Here is a 20,690-nt window from a genome sequence, read left to right as displayed (position 1 = left end):
CGAAGGGGGGGGCGGGAACAGCTGCCCCATCCGCCCCACTTCGGAACGATGTTCCGAAGGGGGGAGGGGGGGCGGGAACAGCTGCCCCATCCGCCCCACTTCGGAACGATGTTCCGAAGGGGGGAGGGGGGGCGGGAACAGCTGCCCCATCCGCCCCACTTCGGAACGATGTTCCGAAGGGGGGAGGGGGGCGGGAACAGCTGCCCCAGCCGCCCCCCTTCGGAACGATGTTCCGAAGGGGGGAGGTGGGGCGGGAACTGCTGCCCCAGCCGCCCCACTTCGGAACGATGTTCCGAAGGGGGGAGGTGGGGCGGGAACTGCTGCCCCAGCCGCCCCACTTCGGAACGATGTTCCGAAGGGGGGAGGTGGGGCGGGAACTGCTGCCCCAGCCGCCCCACTTCGGAACGATGTTCCGAAGGGGGGAGGTGGGGCGGGAACAGCTGCCCCATCCGCCCCACTTCGGAACGATGTTCCGAAGGGGGGAGGTGGGGCGGGAACTGCTGCCCCAGCCGCCCCACTTCGGAACGATGTTCCGAAGGGGGGAGGTGGGGCGGGAACAGCTGCCCCATCCGCCCCACTTCGGAACGATGTTCCGAAGGGGGGAGGGGGGGCGGGAACAGCTGCCCCATCCGCCCCACTTCGGAACGATGTTCCGAAGGGGGGAGGGGGGGCGGGAACAGCTGCCCCAGCCGCCCCACTTCGGAACGATGTTCCGAAGGGGGGAGGGGGGGCGGGAACAGCTGCCCCAGCCGCCCCACTTCGGAACGATGTTCCGAAGGGGGGAGGGGGGGCGGGAACTGCTGCCCCAGCCGCCCCCCTTCGGAACGATGTTCCGAAGGGGGGAGGTGGGGCGGGAACTGCTGCCCCAGCCGCCCCACTTCGGAACGATGTTCCGAAGGGGGGAGGTGGGGCGGGAACTGCTGCCCCAGCCGCCCCACTTCGGAACGATGTTCCGAAGGGGGGAGGTGGGGCGGGAACTGCTGCCCCAGCCGCCCCACTTCGGAACGATGTTCCGAAGGGGGGAGGTGGGGCGGGAACAGCTGCCCCATCCGCCCCACTTCGGAACGATGTTCCGAAGTGGGGAGGTGGGGCGGGAACTGCTGCCCCAGCCGCCCCCCTTCGGAACGATGTTCCGAAGGGGGGAGGTGGGGCGGGAACAGCTGCCCCAGCCGCCCCCCTTCGGAACGATGTTCCGAAGGGGGGAGGGGGGCGGGAACAGCTGCCCCAGCCGCCCCACTTCGGAACGATGTTCCGAAGTGGGGAGGTGGGGCGGGAACAGCTGCCCCATCCGCCCCACCTCGGAACGATGTTCCGAAGGGGGGAGGTGGGGCGGGAACAGCTGCCCCAGCCGCCCCACCTCGGAACGATGTTCCGAAGGGGGGAGGTGGGGCGGGAACAGCTGCCCCAGCCGCCCCACTTCGGAACGATGTTCCGAAGGGGGGAGGTGGGGCGGGAACAGCTGCCCCATCCGCCCCACTTCGGAACGATGTTCCGAAGGGGGGAGGGGGGCGGGAACTGCTGCCCCAGCCGCCCCCCTTCGGAACGATGTTCCGAAGGGGGGAGGTGGGGCGGGAACAGCTGCCCCATCCGCCCCACTTCGGAACGATGTTCCGAAGTGGGGAGGTGGGGCGGGAACTGCTGCCCCAGCCGCCCCACTTCGGAACGATGTTCCGAAGGGGGGAGGTGGGGCGGGAACAGCTGCCCCATCCGCCCCACTTCGGAACCCTGTTCCGAAGTGGGGAGGTGGGGCGGGAACAGCTGCCCCAGCCGCCCCACTTCGGAACGATGTTCCGAAGGGGGGAGGGGGGCGGGAACAGCTGCCCCAGCTGCCGGGCTTCGTAGCGCTGCTGCGAAGCCGGGCGGGGGGGTGGGAACACCTTCTGAAGGCGGGCAGGGGGCGAAAGTCTTTGCTCCCCCCTGCCTGCCTTCCCAGGGGCTTTTAAATCGCCCCGGACAGCGGAGAAGTCCTCCGCTGTCCGGGGCGATTTTAAAATGCCGCCCGCCAAATCCCCGGACCTGGCCTGAAGGTGGTTTCCCTAGGAACGCATTAATTGATTTTCAATGCATTCCTATGGGAAACCGTGCATCGCAAGACGAAAAACCCGCAAGACGAAGAGAATTGCGGAACGAATTAATTTCGTCTTGCGAGGCACCACTGTACCAGAGAAATGTTACAGTGGTGCCTCGCAAGACGAAATTAATCCGTTCCGCGAGTCTCTTCTTCGTCTAGCGGTTTTTTAGTCTTGCGAAGCAACCCTATTAGCTGCTTAGCGGATTAGCGCTATTAGCGGTTTAGCGGCTATTAAAGGCTTAGCGGATTAGCAGCTAAAAGGCTATTAGTGGCTTAGCGGCTTAGAAAAAAGGGGGGAAGCGAAAAAAATCGCAAGACTCACAAGACTTTTTCGTTTTGCAAAGCAAGCCCATAGGGAAATTCGTCTTGCGAAGCGCATCGAAAAACGGAAAACCCTTTCGTCTAGCGGGTTTTTCGTCTTGTGGGGCACCACTGTACTTTGTTTTACATTGTTCTCCAAATAAAAAAAAAATTCCTTCCAGTAGCACCTTAAAGACTAAAATAGAGAAAATAAAATGGGTTTTCCTTAGAAATGGGCAGTTTTCTTTGAGTTCCATTGGACAAAAAGGCAGATAATTAATAAAGTGCAGTATCACCCATCCAGTGCTTTTTTTCTGGAGAAAAGGTGAGGGAACTCACCACAAAGTTTGTTTGTCGTGGCCCCAGTCACAGTGCCGCCACCCTACCCTCACCCCCGGGCAGGGGCTAAATGTCATTAATATAACTCAAGCAGGCAATGGTATGGATTACAAATGGCCACAACTTTATTGATTACAGATCTAGGTGGATTTTTGGTTCAGGCATTGGGTGTATAGTGGTACCTCGGGTTACATATGCTTCAGGTTACATACGCTTCAGGTTACAGACTCCGCTAACCCAGAAATAGTACCCCGGGTTAAGAACTTTGCTTCAGGATGGGAACAGAAATTGTGCTCCGGTGGCGCGGCAGCAGCAGGAGGCCCCATTAGCTAAAGTGGTGCTTCAGGTTAAGAACAGTTTCAGGTTAAGAACGGACCTCTGGAACGAATTAAGTACTTAACCCGAGGTACCACTGTATATCTGTTCCAGCATCCCCAGACAAAATAATAATAATTATTTAATTTTTAAAAGGTAGGGGAACTCAGTTCCCCCAAGTTTCTGCTAATACAACAACCACCACCACCCTGCAACCATCAAGCAGCAGCCTTGATTTAAACTATTTTCACAGTAGCTTAAGAGTAACAGGCTTAAGGAGAACAAGGCAGTGAGGAAAAGGGGTTGCTAGAGGGAGGGAAGTGGGTGAAGGAGGTTCAAGGTTTTAGCAAAAGGCATTCACTGCTTTTCCTTCTGGGATGAGTCCATGATGAGTCCATGTTGGTAGCAGGAAACATCCATATTTGTTGGGGGAAATCTTCCTTGCCTGGGGCATTAATTGACCTAACAGAAGGATGTCTTGGCTTTGCAGGCCTTATCAACACCACTAGTTAGGGACATCTCTGCCTTGAGACGAAAAGCTGGCAGGCAAAAGACGCAAGCCTTCTCTCACGCTGGAGGCTTCCAAGATGGAAGAGCAAGACTCCGCTGCCTCTGAATCAGGAAGGAGCCCTGAAAACATCAAGATTGGGAGCAGCGGGGAATCCTGGGAGAAGACCATGCAGAAGACTCTGAGCGAGAACTTGCTCAGAGCCGATGTGCAGCACCAGCGCTTCAAGCAGTTCCGCTACCAAGATGCCGAGGGTCCCCGGGAAGTGTGCAACCGCCTCCACGACCTTTGCCATCAGTGGCTGAAGCCGGAGCAGCACACGAAGATCCAGATCCTGGACTTGGTAATCCTGGAGCAGTTCCTGACCATCCTTCCACCGGAGATGGAGCGCTGGGTCAGAGAATGTGGAGCAGAGACCAGTTCCCAGGCAGTGGCCCTGGCAGAGATTTTCCTCCTGACTCAGGCAGAAGAGAAGAAGCAGGAAGAGCAACAGGTGAGAGCACTTTGTTCCAGGGGCCCAGGAATGTGAGGGAGGATACCCTAAAACTCCCCATTAATTTCCCAGCTCTTTGGGGAAATAATATCTGCAATCCCAAGGCCTTTGCTTCTGATCACTCCTTTTCTCTCTAATCAATGTCTTCTCCCTAGTCAGTGTCTCAGATCTTGTTGATTTTTCAGGGGCAGGGGCTGTTTGGTGCTGATTTCTCCGAGGCAGAGAAGACTTCAACAGACACCAAACACAGCCCCCTACAGAAGGAGATCGTGCCAGAGGGTGACGGTGGGACCAGCTGGCAAGGTATGGATTTGAACTTGGTCTCCCCTATTGAGGATGTAAGAAACCTGTGGGCTCTTTTTGTGCCTCCCTGGGTCTCCCAAGTCTCCAGCCTTTTGCCGTAATTCAAAAAAATGTGTTGCATGTTCAGTATTTGGAAGACTTTGCTAGCACTTTGAATTGTGCCCAAGATGAAAATGGGGAAGAGCGTTTTCACCCAAATTAAATATAAAATGGGTATAAATGTATTTTGACAAGACGTTTTGTAACATTCATGTGTGCTTCGACATGCACCACTTAAATCTCTGAAGCAATGATATGTTACTGCAGTGATGTGGGTGGCCTTCCAAATGATGTCTGAACTACAGCTCCCCTCAGTCCAAGCCAGTATAGCCAATAGCCAGGGATGATGGGAGATGGAGCCCAATAACACCTGGAGGACCACAGGTTCTCCATCATGTGCAACTGGCTTCCCACCACTTTGTCTCTTACAGGCTATGGAATGCTTCCAGCAATACGTGCTCAGCAATCTCTTCTGTGCGGTGGACGAGAAACGGCTTCTGGGCAACCTGATAAGGTAGGGGGCGAGGATTGTTGAGGAAGCTGATTTAAGACGGATTCTGTGCCTCTGTCCTGTCACCTCCCTAGACCTGAACAAATCTCTCATGGGCGTAAGAAGAGCCCGGCTGGATTCATTTAATCTAGCACCTGCTCTCACATTCACCCAGAAACAGTACATGAGGATAGCAGTGTTCTCCCCACTTGTGATGCCCAACAACTGGTACCCAGAGGCATACTGCCTTCAGAGAGGAGGCAGAACATGCCATTGATAGGCTTGTCCTCCATGGATTCATTTAACCCTTTTAAAACCTATCCAGCTGGTTGCATCTTCTGCTGTGAGAATAAGTGCTTTCTTTTGTCCTGAATTTACATTCAGCTACATTGGATGGCCGCAAGTTGTAGTGTTATGGGACAGGGAGAAAAACTTCTCTCCCTCCACTGTCTCCACTTTGTGCATCATTTTATTTTATTCCCTCCCCCCCATTTTTTTTTATTAGTTTTCCAAATTTATAACAGATATAACGCAACACACAATAACAAACAAATAACAAAACATATTAAAAAGAAAAACAAACATACAAAACTTCTTACAGTTAAAAATCCTAGTTAAATTCCATTATTAAATGACTTCCTCAAATCCTTCCTAACTGATTTTCATGAAATCTCATTTTAGCAGTTTTCCAATATCCACTTTCTAATAAAAATAACTTGTTTAAATTACTAACTTCTTTTACTTGTAGCTTTTAGCTTTTGCTGAAAGAGAACATCTCTTGTTATATTCCTACGAAGGAAAGGTTCTTGTCTTTCTCCCCCAGGATCTGGCAACCTTGAAGGGGGCTGCTATGTACCTTTCTAAGGAGGAGAGGGCTTTGCTGGATCCAGAACAGAGAGCTGTGCACAGGCAGCTCGTGATGAAGAGCTGTGGGATGATGGCCCCTCTAGGTAATGTTTCTTCTTCCCTGGTTGATGATGAGACCTGTTTACAAACCCAAAATAACATTTATGTCTAACCTGATGGCCCACCCTTTACCCACCTGGCTCCATCCAGATGTTTTGGACTACAGTTGCCATCAGTCCAGCCAGCACAGCTGATGGGTTGTAGTTCAAAACATCTGGAGGGCAGCAGGTTGGCAAAGGCTGCCTTAACCAGTGTTAACAAGGTCATCTGGTTAGCTGGGAGCTGAACCCTGGTCTCCATGAACTTAGTCCAACTATATCATGGCAGCTGTCACTTAATGCAAGGAACGATCTCCCACCTAATATTTTAGTCCTTTATCACAATGGCTAATTGTAGCTCAATTATTTTTAGGGCCCCATTTCTTAAACTCGCTTATCCCTGTCCTGCCCTTATTCCAGGAGGTGAAAGATGGGAAGTGGAGAGTAAAGGAGAAACGCGAGGGATGTCGCCGGAAAGAGGGCGGTGCAAAAAGAGTGAAGAGCAGAAAAGGAAAACCGAAACAAACCATAAAAGGAGGACTAAATCCCCCGTTTCTGAAGACGGCGACTATCATGAAATCACAGTCCAAGGGAAAATAGGGAAAATAAGGAAAAGAAGCGAAAAACGTAAGTGCCGTGTTTGGGGGCGGGGGGAGTTAAAATTCTAAAATCCTGAAGCTTGTTGCAAAATCTGCACAGGAGAGAAATGATTTAAAATACGGGTGTGTGGAAAGAACGTAACTGTGAGTATGCAGCTCACTACCCATGGAAATAATCAGCACAGGGGAGGAAATGTATACATGCTCAAGAGTAGCGGGGTGTGCGTGGCACCCACAAGGTTCTCCGTCTACCTGCCTGCTTTCTGTACCCTCACTCAGTCCAGGCAGCTTCTCTGCCTATCCATAGGCTCAGTCTTGCCCTTGTAGAACACAGCAAAGAGGAAGATGGGGACAAAACTAGAACTAATTGGTTCTGCCTGTCATTGGCTCTGGCTCCACCTACTGTTGGTCCTCCTGCTTTTCCCCCTACCAGTCTCAGTGGGCACCAACCACCACTGGTGCGTGTGAGAGGCACAGCCAAAGTGGACCCCATGGCAGCAGTAGAATTTGGACTCTGATTTCCTGGGTGTGTTGTTATTGTAGAGTTATTTGCTTTTTCATATAGTCATTTATTTCTTTGGCTTTGGTGACTGACTGTTTTCAGAGACTTTATTTGCTCCTATATCAGTTATTCTGGTATTAATTACCGTATTTTTTGCTCTATAAGACTCACTTTTTCCCTCCTAAAAAGTAAGGGGAAATTTGTGTGCGTCTTATGGAGCGAATGCAGGCTGTGCAGCTATCCCAGAAGCCAGAACAGCAAGAGGGATTACTGCTTTCACTGCGCAGCGATCCCTCTTGCTGTTCTGGCTTCTGAGATTCAGAATATTTTTTTTCTTGTTTTCCTCCTCCAAAAACTAGGTGCGTCTTGTGGTCTGGTGCATCTTATAGAGCGAAAAATACGGTACTCTTGCTTTTTAATAAGGATTTTTTATTTTTTGCAGTTTGGCCCTACATGTGAGTAGTAGCTGAACTGAAGTTCTCTTCTTTTCCTCCCCCTGCTATACTAGCTGTTATTAAAATAAGTGAGCCGCCGACCGTTAAAAGGCAGAGGACTTACTTTTTCAACAAGGAGTGGGAAGAGAGGTATTGCTTTGTGGATCTGAATGGCAAGTGCGTCTGCTTAGTCTGCTCCTCAACTGTTGCCGTCTCAAAGAAGCACAATGTCCAGAGACACTATGAAAGAAACCACAGCAGTTTTGCAAAAGATTATCCCCTAGATTCCGAACTTCGGAAAAAAAAGGTCCATGAAATGAAATCCAAATTGGCGATTCCATCGACACCGGCCACCAGACCTGTGGTGCAATCCAAGAATAATACGATGGCGTCTTTTAAAATTGCAAGCTTGCTTGCAAAGAGGAAAAAACCTTTTGTGGATGGGGACTTGTTGAAAGAGATATTTTTGACCGCCGGTGACTCAATGTTCGAAGGTTTCCCTAATAAAAAAGAAATACTTGCAGCGATTCAAAAATTGCAGCTGTCTGGAAACACCATCACAAGAAGAATTGAGTCTATATCCAGAGACTTGGATTATCAGCTGCAAAGTGATCTTCAGAATTGCCTTTGGTTCGCACTTCAGTTTAATGAATCGACAGATATAACAGACCCGTCTCAGATGGCAGTTGTTGCGAGAATGGTTTTGAGTGATCTTTCTGTGATAGAGGAGCTACTCAGAATACTACCTCTGAAAGGAAAAACAAGAGGTGAGAATATATTTCAGACTTTCAAAGACTTTGCCATGGAAATAAATTTGCCTCTTCACAAATTGTCGTCTATCACCACCGATGAAGGAGCAGCAACAGGGTGTATTGGTGGGTTTATTGCCCAGTGCCAGCAGGACGAATCTTTTCCAAAGTTTGTTTCATATCACTGCATCATTCACCAGGAAGCATTATGTGCTAAGGTACTCCGGTTTAAACACATAATGGATGTGGTTAAAAAGATAATAAACTCCATCCGGGCCGTCTCCTCAAAACACAGGCTTTATAAAGCCCTTCTGGAAGATGTTGATGCTGAGCACAATGATCTCCTTTTGCACACTGAAGGCAGGTGGCTGAGTAAAGGAAAAGTTCTGGCCAGATTCTTAAACCTGATTGAAGAAATTAAGGAGTTTTTTAGGTCTAAAGATCAGTATGTTGAACAACTTGACGACAGGTTTTGGTTAATGGACTTGGCTTTCCTTGCTGACTTGATGCAAAAACTGAACATTTTGAACTTTGAGCTTCAGGGTAAAGACAAGCATATTTCTGGGATGGTCACTGCAGTCAATGCCTTCAAAGATAAACTGAGGTTGTGGAAGTCACACCTGGAGAGGAAATCGCTCCTTTACTTCCCCTCAATGAAGCAAGTCATTGGAGAGAATGATTTCAACGGTGTGCCATTTGTGGGTTACCTGGAGATCCTGGAGGAGCAGTTCCTTACTCAATTTGAGCAGCTCATTGACATCGAGCCTGTTGTGTCCTTTTTTGCAAACCCATTCGACTCCATCGATGTCACAGTGACTGCCATGGCCATTGCAGAACTCTGCCAAGCTCGGCTGGAGGAAATAGAGCTGGAGATTGTGGACTTGCAAAATGACTTGGTTTTGAAATCTCATTCAGGCCACGACAACTTTTGGAATCAGGTTGGTTCCCAGAAGTTCCCTTTGTTGAAAAAGACTGCTGCAAAGGTAAACTCTTATTTTGGGTCAGCTTATCCGTGCGAGTCCCTTTTCTCTGCCAGAAAGTTTATCAAGTCAAAAAACAGAACACGGCTGACACCTAAGCATCTGGATGACTGTTTGCGAGCCGCCATCTCGTCGTACACTCCCAATTATAGCAAGCTTGCAGATGACATGCAGTGCCAGGCTTCACATTAGTCTTGGAGCAGTGGCACAATTTATGTGAGGTGTGGTTGCTTTGTGTTAATCATTAGCTTTGATTGGGTTATTTTCAGTGGCTTCTGTTCTTTTCTATGCTGTGTTTCCTTTCAACTGTAACTGATATATCACTCTTAAATACATCATTTTACTTGTGACTGTGGGTGTATATTGTTGCAGTAACTCAGCCCAGGTATAACCAAAATGTCATTAAAAACGGCGAGCAAGCTTTTGAGTTCTCCGGACTGCTTCACCACACTTGAGTGTTAAGCGAAGCGGATGGGGAGCTAGCTTAGTGTCCCAAAGACTGCATTGGTCTCAGCCCCCATCTTCACTATACAGCCGCACCTTGGAAGTCGAACGGAATCCATTCCGGAAGTCTGTTCATCTTCCAAAACATTCAAAAACCAAAGCGTGGCTTCTAATTGGCTGCAGGAGCTTCCTGCACTCAATCAGAAGCTGCCGAAGCAATGTCGGACGTTCAGTTTTTCCAAAATAATGTTCAAAAACCAGAACAATCACTTCCAGGTTTCGATTGTTTGGGAGCCGATTTGTTCGGAAGCCAAGGCATTCGAGATCCAAGGTACGACTACATTTAAAGCGGTACTATGCCACTTTACAGAGTCACGGCTTGCCAAAGAATCCTTGGAGTTGTAGCTAATAAACTCTCAGAAGTGTTTTGAGAGTTGCCCAGAGACTCCTAATCCCCTCACAGAACTACAATTCCCAAAGATCCCTGGGAAGAGGGACCAGCTGTCGGACCACTCTGAAAACAGTAGCTCTTTGAGAGGAATAAGGGTCTCCTAAGAATTCCCAGCAGCCTTAACCAGCTCCATTTCCCAGGATTCTTTGAGGGAAGCCATGGTTGTTGAAAGTGGCATGATACTGTTTAGAGCATGGGAAGAGGTTGTGGTCTTACTCGAATAAGCTTCCTCAGCTGCTGCATAGGTTTTAGGTGACACCAAGAGATGCTAGGATAAAGACTGATTCCCCATTTTTGAAAATACAAAATCCAGCAGTTAGAGAACTTTTGGGAATGTTTCTTAGGGGTTAACACAGGTACCTTATTGCTTTTTGTATAATTATTATCCTGCTTGCCTTCTCTTCATATTGGGCTAAGGATATGGAAGCCCAAATAACTTCAGTGGGGCTAGAGAAATATTTGCCATAAACATCCAACAAATCCTATCGGTTTTCCTATACTTCATTTACTGCTGAGCAGTGTTTGAAATTAGCCAGGTGCCACGCGCATTTTGCACCTGACTATTGGCCACTTACAACCAAGTAAAGATGCCTGTGCGCCAGGATCGGGTCTGACGTCTCCACCATCTGGAGGTGCATGCCTGGGAATCCTTGGATATGGACTGTTTTCACACACTAATACCACATCCTGTAGAATTCTATCAGTTATATTTTATCTGCACAATCAGAGTGAATTTCAGGAACCAAAATGCTTTTTTCTGTGCAGCCTGAGCAGGAGCAGTAAACAACATTATAGTAAATTGTTGTAGCTTGTCTTCACTTACCCCACCCCACTGCCCTGCTCACAGCTGTGAAGAATATCCCTAGGTTATGAATGGTCGGTGTCATCATTAAGAAAAAGAAGTGGCAAGAGGCCAATATATACCGTATTTTTCGCCCTATAGGACGCACTTTTTCCCCTCCAAAAATGAAGGGGAAATGTGTGTGCATCCTATGGGGCGAATGCAGGCTTTCGCTGAAGCCTGGAGAGCGAGAGGCCTCGGGAGGTCCCGCCGGGCGCGCAAGGCTTGCGGGCAGCAGCACGGGGCGCGCTGTGTAGCACGCCCCATGCTTCGGACAGATGTCGGCAAGCCTCGCACGCCCTGCAGGAGGTCCCGCCGGGCACGCAAGGCTTGGGGCGGCAGCCTGTTCTGGGGGCTGGGGTCGGGGGAAGCTCAGGCTTCCCCCGCGCCTGGGGGGGGGGATAATTTTTTCCCCTTTATTCCCCCCCCCCCCAAAAAAACTAGGTGTGTCCTATGGGGCGAAAAATACAGTACATGTGGACTGTCCCTATATCAAGTGGCTTTTCTTCTTCAACGTCTCAAAATTCTTAACCCAGCTCAAGGTTGTCATCTGTAAACAAGCCAGATGTTAATAGTTTGAAAACAGTTAATTGCTTGAAAAATAGGACTTTAGAGCCGTCTTGCCCCAAAATGGCAACTAGACATTCTGTTTTGGCCACTGTAACCTTGGCTTAGGGATTCATTTAATGCCTAGCTTATATATCTGAGTTTCTAACACTCCTGCTGAGGAATTTCCTGTGCAGTCTGATCCTACTTGTTTTGTTTATTCAAAAGTGCTGCAAACACAAGAAACCAAGCTCAAATCAAGCAGATGTGTAGCTGTAATTCAGTGCCCACCACCACTTTCTAAAAAACTTTTTTCTGTTTTAAAAAAGTTATTGTTAAACCATTTTGTAAAAGTCTTCTCCCAAAATTATCTGTTGCCACAGGCTACAGGCACTTTGGAATAAAACTGGTAAACTGTTAAATAGAAGATTTCAACCAGTTGTTACTAGCAAAAACAAACACCTTCAACAATGTGAAAGAGATCTATCTGCTCATTTATAAGCATATGAAAAGGGAAACTTAACTGGGGATGGTGGTGCGGTTCTCTGCTTTTCTACGAAAAGATTACACAATATTATACCCTTCAGCATAGGGTTAGAGGATTCTTAACTACTCCTGTCAGAACCCTAGGTTACTGCAAAAAGGAAAACTATTTTGAGAGCAAACAACCTTATTGCCATTTCAGAGCACCTTCTCCCAGCAGGAGGCAGTTGCATGGACTTATAAAATTGCTCTGTGGGCTTTTCATGGAACATAGCAGGGCATAGAAGTCCTCTCCCTTTACCACTCAAGCTCCTACTCAGGTGATAACCCTGAGAATATATTTCAGCAGGCACTGGCCACCCACTTTCAAACACGTTGTCTAAGTAATAAAAGCTAGAAACTTAATGCTTTTTTACGAAGGACTTTGAGAATCTCCACAAGGTCTGTTTTACACCCTGATTCTGTACCTTTACTGGTAGCATTGTAGTATATATTTGGCCCAACCTTTTATAATGAACCTAACAGGAAACTAACAGGTAAACTGCACCGCTGGGAAAACTGAAGTGTAATCTGCTTACTTGTAGCTAGTTCAGTCTGGCTGAACACCTAGGGACCAATTTTTCACATAACACTATATAAAGAGCATCATTATGGTGCAATATAGAGGCTATTTGGGGAAGAAGGTTGCAGGATAGATCTCATGTTATCAAGAAAAAGCTTCAAAAAGTGCTTGTTCAAAAAAAGGAATCCAGATGTTGCCACCACCTCATTTCCCAGGAACAAGAACAGAGAGCTTAGTAAATATTAGGTGCCTTATAAAATATACAGTACGTGGATTCTGTCAACCAGAACTTTGTACTCCAGTTCAAAGCGCTGACCAGTGCTTTTTTCCTGGGGATACGCAAGGGTGTGCAGTACTGGAATCTTTCCCCCCAAATGTTAAAAGTGTGGCACTTAGTGTATGAATACCAGCACCTCCCCTGCTCCCATATTTTAAAGTGCTGGAGACTTAGCTTGCAGATAGACACATACACCAAGCTACTGACTGACCAGTCAGTAGGAAAATAATCTTGCCACTACAGTGGTACCTCGGGTTACATACGCTTCAGGTTACTGACTCCACTAACCCAGAAATAGTGCTTCAGGTTAAGAACTTTGCTTCAGGATAAGAACAGAATTTGGGCTCCAGCGGTGCAGCAGGAGGCCCCATTAGCTAAAGTGGTGCTTCAGGTTAAGAACGGACCTCCGGAACGAATTAAGTACTTAACCCAAGGTACCACTGTATTGAATGAACTTTATCAAAGAGAATTTCATGGTGGTCATTCATAGAAATCAAATATACAAAACTCGGGAATTAGACACTATGTTGGTGCAATTGTGGGACTTTAGGGACGTTCTGGCACCTCTAGTGATCCTGCCCGTCCAGTTTGCACCTTTTGGTCTGTTGCGGCAGTAGAAATTGGCACCATCATTGGTCCTTGTAGCACCAGTGGACCTGGCTTAGTTCCTTCTTCCTATACTTAGAGACAACACTTCTTCGATTGTATTGAAACTGTTGGTCCTTTACCCGCCGGTGGCAGCCAGCTTTGTGGTTGCCCAGGGATAGAAAGATGGTTCAAGCATTGCAAATGAAAATTGGCTTCAAAAAGCAACGCATATTGCGTTTACGGAAAAACTCGTCAACTCAACAGTTTTGCACGGTACTATGAAACCAGAAGATTACGCAGCTGTTTGGTGGACTTTCATGACATATGTCAATAGTCGCCCACACTTTAATATGGTCCCTGCTAAGTATGAGTTTAGCTGGAAATAACTCTGATTTTTTTACCCTAGCTACTTACCTTTTCGCTATGTATCTTGGCAAATGCTTTCATACTCTACTAGCTTTGTTATGAACATGTTTTACGCTGCTATCCCTTTATCGTAATCCCTGTACATACTGCTCGTTTGCTTTTATGTATACTTACCATTTTAGTTGCTTCGTCTTGTTTTTCCCTTCTCCTTTTTTCTCGTACTCAGTGCTGTATACCTGTTGAAATAAAATAAACCATTTAAAATAAAAAAATAAAAATACTGAAAAAACTTTACTGGCTTCCATTGTGTTTTCAAGCACTTTTCACACTGCTAGTGTTTAACTTTAAAAATGGCCCTCCTGAAGGAGCGTTTCCACCCCCATCGTTCAGCTTGGACATTGGGGTCCAGCTCCGAGGGCCTTCTGGCGGTTCCCTCCCTGTGAGAAGTGGGGTTACAGGAAATAAACAACTATCTGACCTTTAGAAGACATCTGAAGGCAGCCCTGTTTAGGGAAGTTTTTAATGTTTGATGTTTTATCATGTTTTTAATATTCTGTTGGGAGCCGCCCAGAGTGGCTGGGGAAACCCTGCCAGATGGGTGGGGTATAAATAATAAATTATTATTATTATTACGGCATGGGGAGAGACACAAGCAGGCACCTGGAATTGTCTTTAGCTACCACTTTCCCCCTCCCGTTTCATGAGGGGCAGCTGTGCTGGAATTCTGAAGCTCCAACAAAGAGTTGTGCAGGACTTTAAAGGGCTGCAGATTTATGATGGCATAAAGGCTTACGGACTAGAGTCCTGTTCATTAGAACGTAAGAAAAGCGGTACTGGATTATGCCCCAGGCCCATCTAGTCAACCCTCCTGTTCTTACATGCGCCAACCAGATACCCATGGGAAGCCTGCAAGCAGGAGCTGAGGAGAATAGCACTCTTGCATCTTGTGATTCCGAGCAACAGACATTCAGAGACATGCTGCCTCTGACAGCCATTGTGGTAGAAGCCACTGAAAGCCTTATCCCTCACCAGCTGCTTGGGGTGTTTTCCTCAAGTAACAGGAACACATACATCCATACATCATGGGAGGAGTGAGATTACAGTGGTACCTCGCAAGACGAAAAACGCGCAAGACCAAAGAGTTTTTCGTTTTTTGAGTTGCTTCGCAAGACGAATTTCCCTATGGGCTTGCTTCGCAAGACGAAAACGTCTTGCAAGTTTGTTTCCTTTTTCTTAAAACCGTTAATACCCAGGGTGCATTGCTTGAAGAGGTGCAGTTGCGACTTGACTTCGAGGAGCAACTCATAGCACGCAGTGTGGTAGCGTTTTTTGAGGTTTTTTGAAGACTTTGGTGATTTTTGAAGCTTTTCCAAAACTTCTTTTGCAGCCATTTGGTAAGTTAAACTTTTAAAACTTTTTTTGGGGGTTTTGGATTTTGGGTTGGGATGTTTGGAATTCAAGGACTTGGTGTTGGGGAGGGGTTTGCAAGAATCTGGAAGCTTGTGTTCCCCCCCCCTGCATTTTTATGATTTTTTGTGACCATTGGGGCACTCTGCTGTTGTTAAAAAAAAAAGATTTCTGGGTTTGGATTTCTGTGTGGTGGGTGGCTGGGGGGGGGGTCAGGGAATTGTTGAGAAGGGGTTTGCAAGAATCTGGAAGCTTGTGTGTTTTCTGGGAGGTTTGGTGCTTTTGAATTTTTTGGATGTGAAGCACTGATTATTTTATTTTATTTTTTGGGTTTGCGAAGGTAGGAGCTGTGCTGCCATGGGGCCCAAGAAGACTGCTGCTGCAGAGGCTGGCGAGAGGAAGAAGGAGAAAATTACGCTGGAAATGAAGAAGGAGATCATCCGGAAGCACGACGGTGGAATGCGTGTGACAGACCTCGCCAGGGAGTACGGGAGGAATCCATCGACCATCGGGACCATCCTGAAGATGAGGAAGAAGATCCTTGCGACTGATGTAGCCAAGGGAGTCACCAGGATCGTGAAGAACCGCCCAGCTGTTCTGGAGGAGGTGGAGAAGTTGCTGCTCATCTGGTTAGAAGAGAAGCAGCGTGCAGGGGACACAGTGACTGAGGCCGTCATTTGTAAGAAGGCCAAGGCCTTGCACGCAGACCTCGTCCGGCAACAGCCAGGAACCTCAGGCGAGCAAGTCTTCAAGGCAAGCAGAGGCTGGTTTGACCGGTTCAAGACGAGATCTGGAATCCACAGCGTGGTCAGGCATGGAGAGGCTGCCAGTTCTGATGTTCCTGTGGCTGAAGACTTTGCAGCGGAGTTCCTGGAGGTTGTGACGAGGGAGGGCTACGTTCCACAGCAGGTCTTCAACTGCAACGAGACCGGGCTGTTTTGGAAGAGGATGCCCAAAAGGACTTTCATCACTCAGGAGGAGGCCAAGTTGCCTGGCCACAAGCCCATGAAGGACCGTCTGACCCTGCTCTTCTGTGCCAACGCAAGCGGCGACCTGAAGATCAAGCCCCTGCTGGTGTACCACTCGGAGAACCTACGGGTCTTCAAGAAACACAAGGTCGACAAGGAGAAGCTGAGTGTCATGTGGCGATCCAACAGTAAGGCTTTGGTCACACGTGTGCTGTTTGTGGACTGGGTCAATCTTGCTTTTGGCCCTGCTGTCAAACAGTACCTGCTGGACAACGACCTGCCGCTGAAGGCTTTGCTTCTGATGGACAATGCTCCTGCTCATCCTAAAGGCCTTGAGGAGGACTTGTTGGAGGAGTTCAGCTTCATCAACATCATGTTCCTGCCGCCTAACACCACGCCACTGCTCCAGCCGATGGATCAGGAGCTCATCACCAATTTCAAAAAACTCTACACCAAGGAGCTTTTCAGGCGATGCTTCGAGGTGACTGATTGCACCAACATCACCCTGCGGGAATTCTGGAAGGACCACTTCGACATCGTCACCTGCTTGAAGATGATCACCAAGGCCTGGGACGGGATCAGCCAGAGAAATTTGAATTGCGCTTGGCGCAGCCTGTGGCCGGACTGTGTGGCACCAAGTGACTCTGATGCACCAGAGTCAACAGTGGTGCAGGACATTGTTTCCTTGGGGAGGACCATGGGCCTGGAGGTCACAGAGGAGGACATCAGCGAGCTGGTGGAGGAGCACGACCATGAGCTGACCACCCAGGAGCTGGTTGAACTGCAGGCAGAGGCTGCGCAGGAGCAGGCCTCGCTGGAAGAGGAGGAAGCAACTGAGGAACGGCTATCCTCCAAAGAACTGAGGGACATTTGCCAGAAGTAGAAAGATGTGCAGGCTTTTGCACAGTGGCACCACCCTGACAAGGACCTGACACGTGACCTTGCGAACACTTTTGATACGAGGGTCATGTCGTCTTTCAGGGAGGTGCTGAAAAGGCGGATGAAGCAGCAGACTATGGACAGGTTCTTCAGCAAGAAGCAAAGAGTGGAAGAGGAACCTTCTTCAAGTTGTTCCCCAGAGTCTTAGAAAATGTATGTACAGTACAGTACAGTACACTTTGGTTATTTTTAAATGCTTTTCTGTCATGTTTAGAAACTTAAATTATTGTTCCTTCAATTTTTGAAATGCTATTTACAGTATGTGTGACTTTAAAGAGCACTTAATAAACTCTTTTTGTACCAAATTTGGCTTTGTTTGGACTTTTTTTGACCACAGGAACGCATTAATTGATTTTCAATGCATTCCTATGGGAAACCGTGCTTCGCAAGACGAAAAATTCGCTAGACAGGAAAAGCTCACAGAACGAATTAATTTCGTCTTGCGAGGCACCACTGTATATGAATACGTAAGAAGGTGCACATTGGGACAATTACATTAAAGGTGTGCACATTTGTTTTGGTAAAAATCCACAAAGCAGTGTCGATAGCACAAACTGTTAGGATATTTCCGTTCCACCTTAAAAGGGAGCAGGCTTTGTGAGTCAGAGTCTGCGCATGTCCTGTTCACAGGATGTTTATGTTTGCTATTGCTTTCGTTTCTCACTCTCTGTGGAGACACTGACGCAGGCAGTCATGTCTTTCTTTGTTCTGATCAACGCTGAATAAAGCTTGTAAATAATGCTCTCCTGGGTGCGACTTTTGCTGTGCATTATCTGCTGATAAGAGTGTGCATGAGCTCTGGAATGTGGCAAGATATTTCCTAGAAACTCATGTCACTAAATTGATGACACTGCGTGCCTACCAGAGATCGATGGATCGTCCGGCAGACGGCTTGGGGCCATGATGGACTTTATCTCTCTGGCAGTATCCCAACACAAACATCCTGGCATTGGTGGGCTTATTAACATGAAATGTTGGATTCCATCAGTCTTGAGATACAATGGAGTGCCCATCCAGAAGGCGAAATCAAACCACTGGCGAATCTCTGCGGCTGCAGAGACCGGTAACTCGTAACTGCTGCCTCCTGTGCTTGGTTTTGCTGACGTGATCCAAAGAAAGCAGAGCATACAACTGGCACCAGCAGTTGGAATTGCCAAACTGAGGCATAATCCAACAATCCAACCATTTTAGGGATTCCACTCTGATTTTGTGTAGGGCTTACTCCTTAGCATTTTTCATCTTTGTCTCAATGCAGGTGACAAGACATCACAAGTAGACACAAAAAACTCAGTACGACCAAATTGCTATTAAAAATCCACTTTCCTACATGGCTCCAATTAGACCGGATGAATGTGCATTTTAAAAATGTGTTTCTGTCATCCACCTGTACGTGCCAGGAGAAAGGAAGAGGCTCAAATCCTTTTAGAGGCACCTGCACACAGATTTGAAAGGCACTTCCCATCTTTATCTGGCTACCCCGATCTCCCTCTTAGCTGCTTCTGTGGATTCTTCCACCCAGTCAAAATTTAGGCCGTAAACTCCTCAGGTCAGAGACCTGTGTGTTATGATTTTGTTGCTCCATATTATTCATTGGTGGCAAGAATATACACAGAATAGTAAGTGGTTATATTGGTAACTGGAATTCTTTAAGCCAAATTAAATTCACTGTGCCGCCTTGTATCCTCACCTAAACTATCAGCAGATTAGCCTTTCCAAAGGCCCCAGGAAGATAAGAGACAAGCCTCTTTCCAAATACCTGCAGGTATTCCTGCTGACCCTCATACAGAGACAGTAGTCTTTCTCCTCCCAATAAACTCTGTGAACTGTAGCTCTCTGAGGCGAATATGGGGGTCTCCTGCCAACTCTCAGCACTAATTACAGTCCCCAGGATTATTTGCGGGGAAACCCTGGCTGTTTAAAGTGCCATGATGCTGCTTGAAATGTTCAGCGCAAATGGAGCCTTAAGACAACTTTATCCCTCTGCCTCCTCACACACTCCACTACGGGAAACTTTGGCAGGGTCAGGCTTGCCTGAGGACTGAATAACGGAGTCTCACTTGCCTTGGATTGCACTGAGAAAAGGATCCCACCTACAGCAATACCTTTTGGCGCCCTGAAGTGAACCACAAAATGGCGGGGTAAGTGAAGATCTACATCAGGAACACGGGAAGGGTGCAAAATTCCTGCATATTCCTGCATTGCAGGGTCCCAATTCTATGATGTGCATCGGGATCCTGCTGCCTCTCTGGATGCTGCTGCCAGAAGAGCTTGCCTCATTTTGCCTCATGGGTGGGCCAGCCCTGCTTCCTCCCGCCATCTCAGCGTGCATGCATCTCCTCTCTCCATCCCCTTGCACAAGCCAAACGCCCCTTTCCCCATATGGGTTGCGGGATAGGAAGGGCAACCGGCACGGGAAATAAAGATAAAAGAAACGCGGAGGCGCCTCTCCGGGTTCCTATCGGACTCCCCGCCTGGCGCGCACGGATGGAGCATCAAGAAGCACCACCTGCCCAGTGCGCATTGCTTGCTTGCGTTTTGGATGCTCCAGGGAGAGGATTCCTGTTGCGGGGCCCTGAAAGGGTTAAATCCGGGTTTCCCAAACTTGGGTGCCCAGCTGGTCTTTTTTGGACTACAACTCCCATCATCCCTAGCTAGCAGGACCAGTGGTCGGGGATGATGGGAACTGTAGTCCAAAAACAATTCGAGACCCACGTTTGGGAAACGCTGGGTTAAATGAATCGAGTCGGATTCCTAGAGAGACTTTATTTTATTGGGGGGGGGGAGAAGGAGGGAGAGAGGAAGTGAACCCTGGAGCAAAGGCAGCCCCACCCCTGGACGCCGCTTCCTGCCCTGTTTCTTCCAGGAGCGGAAAGTGGCCCCTTGGCTTCCGTAGGCGCTGCAGCGGCGCTTCCTTCCTCCTGCGATCTGGTGAGCCTCCGCCCTTGTGCGTTTGGGAAAAGGGGAGCCTGGGGGCTACAGGGAACGTTGGGTGGGTGAGTGGGGGGGGATCCTGATTCTGGAAAAGCTTCCCAGGCTCAAATCCTGCAGAGAGGAGGTATCCTTTGCTTGCTTGCTTGCTATTACAGTACTGTATATCCCACTTTTCCACCAGGGAGCGCAAGGTGGAGTTCATGGACCGTCCGCTCTTGCAGGGATGGCTGTGGGCAGGATTTCTGACTTGTCGTGGGTTGCACCAGATGGGGAGAAAGACACTGGGAAGAAAACAGGAGAGGAAGAGAAACTTCCTGTTCCTATGGGCACAAAGTTTGGGAGCGGTGTCTGGCTACTGTAGTGAACAGGATACTTCAATGCGTCAGAAGTGGGGAGCCAAATGTGGCCTCTCTATGGCCCTCAGGACTCACCCTAGACCACACCCCTTCCTCAGTCACATCCCTCAGGAGCCCTAATCAAATGGAGAGACCATTGCCACCACAGAAAGGACCAAGGTGGGAGGAAGCGGGGAATGCTCCATCTTCTGACCCTCAATCACATTGGATGCTTTAAGTGCAAGAACCGCCTTTCAAGACTTTAGTTCATTTAAAATTCTCAGCCTCCCCTTTCCACCTCCCTTTCTTCTACTACTTCTACTTTGATTACTTGATAGCTGGACTAGTGTGACAGGTTCTGAACCTCAGTCAGAACGAGGGCTTTATAGCCCTCAAGTGAAGGAATTCTTCCTCATCCCAGCCTGTGTCTCACAATATGCATTCAGTGCCTTTAGTTTTGGGACAAGACATGGTCGCTTCTGAGCT

The 20,690-nt window shown here is 48.3% G+C and overlaps 1 protein-coding gene across 3 annotated transcripts in view; it reads left to right on the top strand.

The window, feature by feature from the left end:
• Positions 1-20,690, top strand: part of LOC308572799 (tigger transposable element-derived protein 1-like) — a 195,349-nt gene that overhangs the window by 1,419 nt on the left and 173,240 nt on the right. Inside the window, exons 2-7 of one of the 3 annotated variants that reach the window (XR_014001871.1) lie at positions 3,516-4,026; positions 4,212-4,329; positions 4,800-4,882; positions 5,682-5,808; positions 6,223-6,429; positions 7,412-10,863. Coding sequence is in view for 2 of the 3 variants with exons in the window: in XM_081169195.1 (XP_081025321.1) it covers positions 3,613-4,026; positions 4,212-4,329; positions 4,800-4,882; positions 5,682-5,808; positions 6,223-6,429; positions 7,412-9,258 (2,796 nt within the window). In the remaining variant the exon portion in view is untranslated. Of the gene's footprint in view, positions 1-3,515; positions 4,027-4,211; positions 4,330-4,799; positions 4,883-5,681; positions 5,809-6,222; positions 6,430-7,411; positions 10,879-15,371; positions 17,092-20,690 lie in introns of those variants that run through there. The other 2 variants (XM_081169196.1, XM_081169195.1) reach the window with 2 other exon arrangements.

This window comes from Podarcis bocagei (genome assembly GCF_964188305.1).
Source record: "Podarcis bocagei genome assembly, chromosome: 14".
Taxonomy (NCBI): domain Eukaryota; kingdom Metazoa; phylum Chordata; class Lepidosauria; order Squamata; family Lacertidae; genus Podarcis; species Podarcis bocagei.
Note: the sequence above shows the minus strand (reverse complement) of the source record. Positions and strands in the feature narration are given on the sequence as shown.